General features: G+C 45.7%; 1 protein-coding gene across 2 annotated transcripts; it reads left to right on the top strand.

Annotated features, from left to right (window-relative positions):
* Positions 1 to 554: 554 nt before the first annotated feature.
* On the top strand, positions 555 to 5446 carry bcl6ab (BCL6A transcription repressor b). Of its 2 annotated transcripts, none has more exons than XM_034613250.1 (9): positions 555 to 682; positions 2427 to 2598; positions 2816 to 3037; positions 3129 to 4007; positions 4115 to 4242; positions 4373 to 4540; positions 4666 to 4796; positions 4884 to 5021; positions 5189 to 5446. In XM_034613250.1, exons 1-9 carry the CDS (start codon positions 652 to 654, stop codon positions 5330 to 5332), a joined length of 2013 nt encoding a protein of 670 aa, XP_034469141.1. In that variant the 5' UTR covers positions 555 to 651; the 3' UTR covers positions 5333 to 5446. The 2 variants fall into 2 exon arrangements, with proteins under 2 accessions (XP_034469141.1, XP_034469140.1); XM_034613249.1 differs by having other exon boundaries at positions 560 to 682; positions 2421 to 2598.
* The last annotated feature ends 554 nt before the right edge of the window (positions 5447 to 6000 follow it).

Raw genomic sequence — 6000 nt, 5'->3', positions numbered from 1 at the left:
CCAGTCAAGTGTTCAGTGCAAACATATCTGACACGTAATTAAAGCACTGACAGAAATAAAGAATTTGCACAACTATAGCGTATCAAATATTAAATTACATTAAACATACATGAAATGTGTCACTCCCAATAGTTTTCTTCACCATTTGAACTGGGTGAAACATGGCTCCTGCGTCTGAAGCAGTTTTTCAGGGCACGGAAATATAAAACAGATCGGACACATGCGTCAGAACTAACAAACTAATATGTTGGATTATTTGAAGATGACTGACTTTTCTCAAATGTTCTCGGGATCTCGGGCAGGTTTACAGAGACAACATGTTCTCATGTTCCCCTCAGTATTTATAACTCGGTCAGCTGACCTTGCATTTGGAGCGATCCACTACGCGGGGACATGAGCACACGTCGAATACAAAACTCAACAACCGCTAAAATAGCGAATACACACCACAACAAACATTCAAACATGTCTTAGCAGTGGTGTCTGTTGCGCAGCAGTGAGTTGTGCTTAATGGTACACACGGTGAGGCGGTGAACAGAGGCAGGCGGCTGGGAGCGGCTCCCCCGCGCTCGGCAGGATGGTACGGTCCTCTGTTAAATTTCCGAGAATTGAGCTGCTGTGTTTCTTAGAACTGGATTCTCAGAACTGGATATGCACAGAGTTTCGAGGAAACTTTTACAAGGTGACATTTTTTCCTTCCCATTTTCTCAGCATTAGGTCAGAAGTGTAGTGAAGTAGCACGCAGGCTCATGTGGCCGCTCCGGCTGCTCCGGAGACTCAGCTTTTACCTCAGTGCTTTGAATAATGTGTTTGACTTAGAAGTGAAGTAGCAGATTTGAAAGTGTGACTTTGTTTGCTTATTTTTTTGACAGCCGTGCGTCTGTGCTCGTGTTTGAGACGAAAGTGCGGCTCAGGCTGTGCGCTTCTGGATTCGGCTGAACTTTATCCGCACGTAGTTGTAAAAGAGCAGTGAGAGGGAGACATTAGCTAACGCAGCTTTGTTTAGCTTCAGCTGGAGTCACTTCGACTTCATGTATGAATGTTGTGGTTTTATCTGACGTGTGTTTTGGAAAGTGGGGGGGTGGGGGAGATATCGAGCGAAAGTGGCGCAACAGGACCGAGTCGGTCTGGTTCACAGTCACTGCCGATCTTCTTCTCCCGTCGTCAAACAATCTTTACACTTCACTGAAAGTCTCCCATCGCAGAGCAAAGCCGACGACTGTGTGGCGCATTCACGTGAACCCGAGCGCGGACACGTTTTGATAACACTTTCAGCAGCAGCGCGGAGGGTTGTGCGCACTTTCGCCGCATTCTCGGAAAGTTGTAGCGGACTTGTGCTGGCCCGCGCGCTGGCTCTCGGCCGAAGTTACGCAGCAAACAACTAATCGCTCCGCTAAACCACGTCCCGTTTGAACCACCGCCGTGGTCTCTGCGTTTTGGAGGGGTTTGGAAATAACTCTGCGGGGCGAGTTGATCTGCAGCGGGGAGTGAATGTGAATGGGTTAAACGGGGATGAGGGGAACAGGAAACCTCGCTGTGCACTGGCAACCTAATCTGAGCGGCCAGGACGGAATGTGCTCAACGTCAAACACGTTTACAACTGCAGCTCCCTGTCTGCTCCCACTCAGGCTGCTGCTGCTGCTGCTGCTGCTGCTGCAGACTCACACAGAACACACACGGAACTCATCTTAAGAACAAACACTCCATCAGCACGAGGCTGTCTTTCCATCTGAAGCAGTTTTAAATGCGTTTTTTTGTATCTGTAGTTCCGTCTTTTTGTTGTTGCCTCTAGAATTATAATTAACTTTCTTCTAACTTTAAAAGAACAGGCCTTGCAACGAAATTACAGTTTTTGGAGGGGGGTAATCATTTTGTGTGAAAAACATTGATCATATGTAATAACACAGACATTAACGCCCAATAACAAGAAGCAAGGCGTCGCTCCAGGATTCAGTACACCTCCCTTTACTTCTCTGTGCGATGGCGCCACCTTCGGATAAACAGAAGTCAAGACACGTTGGCTCCAAAGCTTGTTGTGATTTTAAATCCTGAGGGCACGTGGCTTGTGTTAGAGATGTACAGGAGCCGGAAGTTCTAAGACTATATATGATCTTATATAATGAACAAATTGTGATTTATCGATTCTTTTATTTGTCTTTGGGGCTTTAAGGCGATTGCCTCAGTGTATCATAAACTTTATCCCCAAGGATGTTAGAAAGCCTTAGTTTGTTTTATTGTGTATATAGTATTATTTATTATTAAAGTTATGTCACACAAAACACAGGGTTTTGTTTGTATTGGCTCCAATATACTCTCATTTTTGTCTGCATATTACAGTGTCTCAGTTGTGATATTATTTAGCAGTGGATCACATTTAAAGTCACATATGATTCACACTTTATTATTTACTTTTCCCCCTGGTTCAGATTGTGACAGCATGGCCACAACTGCAGATGGCTGTATCCAATTCACACGCCACGCAGGAGACGTGCTGCTCAACTTCAACCGTCTCCGCAGCAGGAACCTTCTGACCGACGTCACCATACAGGTGGACGGGCAGCCCTTTCATGCTCACAAGGCCATCTTGGTGGCCTGCAGGTACGCACCATCATGAAATCTGACACATGATCAGCAATATGAATACGCGTGCTTATTTTGAACCTGTCAAAGAACTAGAATTGTGGTAAGTTTTCTTAAGCTTGAGCTCACTGAATGAACGCCCTTGTCACAATCACACCTTCCTAAAAACTGATCCCGAGTTGTGCAATCTAAACTTTACAGATGATTAAACATGTTGTCTCTTTCTCTCTTACAGTGGCTTCTTTTATTCCGTTTTCATGAACCCAGCGAATGCCGACCTTAGTGCCATCAGCTTAGACCCCAAAGTGGACCCCAAGGGTTTCTCCATTCTGCTGGATTTCATGTACTCATCCTGTCTGAACCTCAAAGACAGTCTGGTCCTGGCCACCATGAACACAGCCATCTATCTCCAGATGGAACACGTGGTTGACACCTGCCACAGGTTCATCAACTCCAGGTAAAAGACAGCAGATTATGTAATTAGACACATTCTCTTGACTTGCTAAAAATTGAAGGAACCTGACTTGCAGTTGAATGTGTTTCTGCAGGCATCACTCTCTGAATATGCAGCCTGGAGTGGTACAGACCAGCTCATTACATCTGGCTGAGGAGATCCCTGGATCGAGGCCTGTCGATGAGAAAGAGCCAGACTTTAGAAACAACCACACATCAACCATCTCCCCTTTCCAGGAGTGCCGGGGCACCATTCCCAATGTTTTCAGGGGCATCAACACGTCTGGCTCCTATCATGTCTATGGTGACATCCAAGGCCATGATGGGAAGTTTGAAGACCCCCATAAGATTACTACCCTTCCCAGAGGTGGCTCTTTGTCCGTAACACAATGCTCGCAGGTACCCAACACCAGCATGGCTCACAGTGAATCCACCACCATGCTCTCTCACCCGGTGCCATCACACCCCAGTTGCCCCACCAATATCATCCAACCAGCAGGAGACCACGTGAGCAATCACGGGCCTGCTGCTCCAATGGAGGAAGAAAACATTCAGCACCCGCAAACCAGTTGCCTGAGGTTGTGTCCGGGCTTTAGCAAAGGTGTGATTTGTAGCCCTCAGAGCCCACTCAGATCTGACTGTCAGCCAAACTCACCTACCGAGTCCAGCAGCAGCAGAAATGCAACCATGAGCCTCAAACAGCCCTCGGACTACCCATCAGACACCAAGGCCCGCAACTGGAAGAAGTACAAGTTCATCATCATGAACCAAACTCCTGATGAGAATGAAAAAGAGTCTCAGGGAGGCAACGCTGAAGCTATATCCCTGTCCCCAATGCTGAGCCCCTGCAGGAGTATTGGAACAGGTGGAGAAAGTGAGGTCCATTCAGACGAGGGAGCCAGCGAGCACAGAGAAGACATCCCCAAGTCTCAGAGTGTTGACAGCTGCGGCAGCAGCACGTGCAGCAGCATTAGGTAAAACTACATGTCACTGTCAAAACAATAAATTAAACATACTATACCTTTGGTTAATATAATACGTTAACTTCATATGAACTTAATGGTCTTCCTTCTGTGTGCAGCCACCGCAGATGCTCCTCCTGTGGCTGTGACAGCCCTCCGCGCATGGAGATGGGTCACCTGTCTCCAGACTCATACAGCAGAGACGAAACTACCAAACTACACTCAGAGTATTCCTCCTCCAGCTGTGGTACGTGCAGACACAAAGTGCCACACTATTGTGTCAATACAGAATATGTGGGGTCAAAATGGCTGAGACCACTTTTCTCAATTAGAAAGACTTTGCGCAGGATTACTCAGGTGACTCTTTCTTTCCACAGAAAACAACACCTACTTCTGCAATGGCTGCGACTTCAAGTTCACAGATGAAGATTCCCTCAAAGAGCACATGGTCCAGGTCCACAGTGACAAGCCATACAAGTGTGACTGCTGCCAGGCCGCCTTCCGTTACAAGGGCAACCTGGCCAGCCACAAGACGGTTCATACTGGTAAGTAATTTACGGTTAATAATAAAATGAAGAAGTAACTGTTGGCTTTTTAAAGGTACAATCAAGTGGACTTTAGGGATGTGACTGTGTTATTAATAGCACAACCCTCTGATCTCATCTTCCAGGTTCGAAGCCGTACCATTGCAACATCTGTGGTGCTCAGTTCAACCGACCAGCCAACCTCAAAACTCACACCCGCATCCACTCTGGAGAAAAGCCATACAAGTGTGAGACGTGTGGCTCTCGATTTGTTCAAGTGAGAACAGCCACATCTATAATAAAGCTTTGCACAATGTCAACCTCCAGTCTGTATATATTTAATGTGTTTTCCATTTTCCTCCAGGTGGCCCATCTTCGCGCTCATGTGTTAATTCACACCGGAGAGAAGCCGTACCCTTGCGAGATCTGTGGAACACACTTCCGCCACCTTCAGACACTTAAGAGCCACATGCGCATTCACACCGGAGAGAAGCCTTATCATGTAAGCTGCTTTGTCAGTTTCGTCTCCTAAGCCACTGTGTCAGCGATTAACTAAAACTGTGTGTGTGTGTGTGTGTGTGTGTGTGTCTGTGTCTGTGTGTGTAGGGGGGGATTAAAATGTCCACGTGCAAAGTGGTTGAAATTAATTCTTTTCGTTTTCCTTTTTAGTGTGAAAAATGTGACCTCCACTTCAGACACAAGAGTCAGCTGAGGCTTCATCTCCGACAGAAGCACGGCGCAGTCACCAACACCAAGGCTCAGTATCGCAGGACTCCCAGCAACATCGCCACAGGCCTGGTGACCTCCTGCTGAGTTGGCTCCAGTCCTCCTGTGTGTCATTTCTTTCCCCCCGTTTTACATAGGCCACCATGTTGTCAAAAGAGATTCTATTTTTTCGAAACAGAAACAGAAACACGTATGCATTTGTAGATGATGCATATTACTTTGTGTAAGCTCTTCAGTATTTGGTAGCTCTTAGTTTCAGATTGTAGAAGTCCATGCTTCCGTTGTGAATGTGTAAAAGCAGAGTGTACATTTTTGAATGTGATTCTGAGCAGGTATTTCTCTATTTTACAAATTACGTAAAAAGGACAGTCCTCTTTGTCATTCGGATTGAGAATCACTGTTACAGTTCTGCTTTCGATTATGGTATGAATTTCCCCAAATAATGTGGTCAAAGTTCATGCCGTTACTCAGTCTATTTTTGTAAATAAGATAATATATATTTCCACATTGCCATCTGCCGGCAGAGTACGAATATATTGACGTTAAAAAAGTATAAGTTTATTGAGTTAGTTTGTTTGTGTCACGCGCAGTGAGCTTCGCTGACTGTTGATAACACAAGGGCTTGTTATTTTGCCATTTCCCAGTTTGCGCTACATGTTGTTCATGCACAGATTGACGTTCATTTGAAAAATTGCTTTGTAAATATTTTTTTCTAATTATTTGTAGGCTTTTGTTCATATTTTGCACATACTCAT

This window comes from Hippoglossus hippoglossus, chromosome 17, assembly GCF_009819705.1.
Source record: "Hippoglossus hippoglossus isolate fHipHip1 chromosome 17, fHipHip1.pri, whole genome shotgun sequence".
NCBI lineage: Eukaryota > Metazoa > Chordata > Actinopteri > Pleuronectiformes > Pleuronectidae > Hippoglossus > Hippoglossus hippoglossus.
Note: the sequence above shows the minus strand (reverse complement) of the source record. Positions and strands in the feature narration are given on the sequence as shown.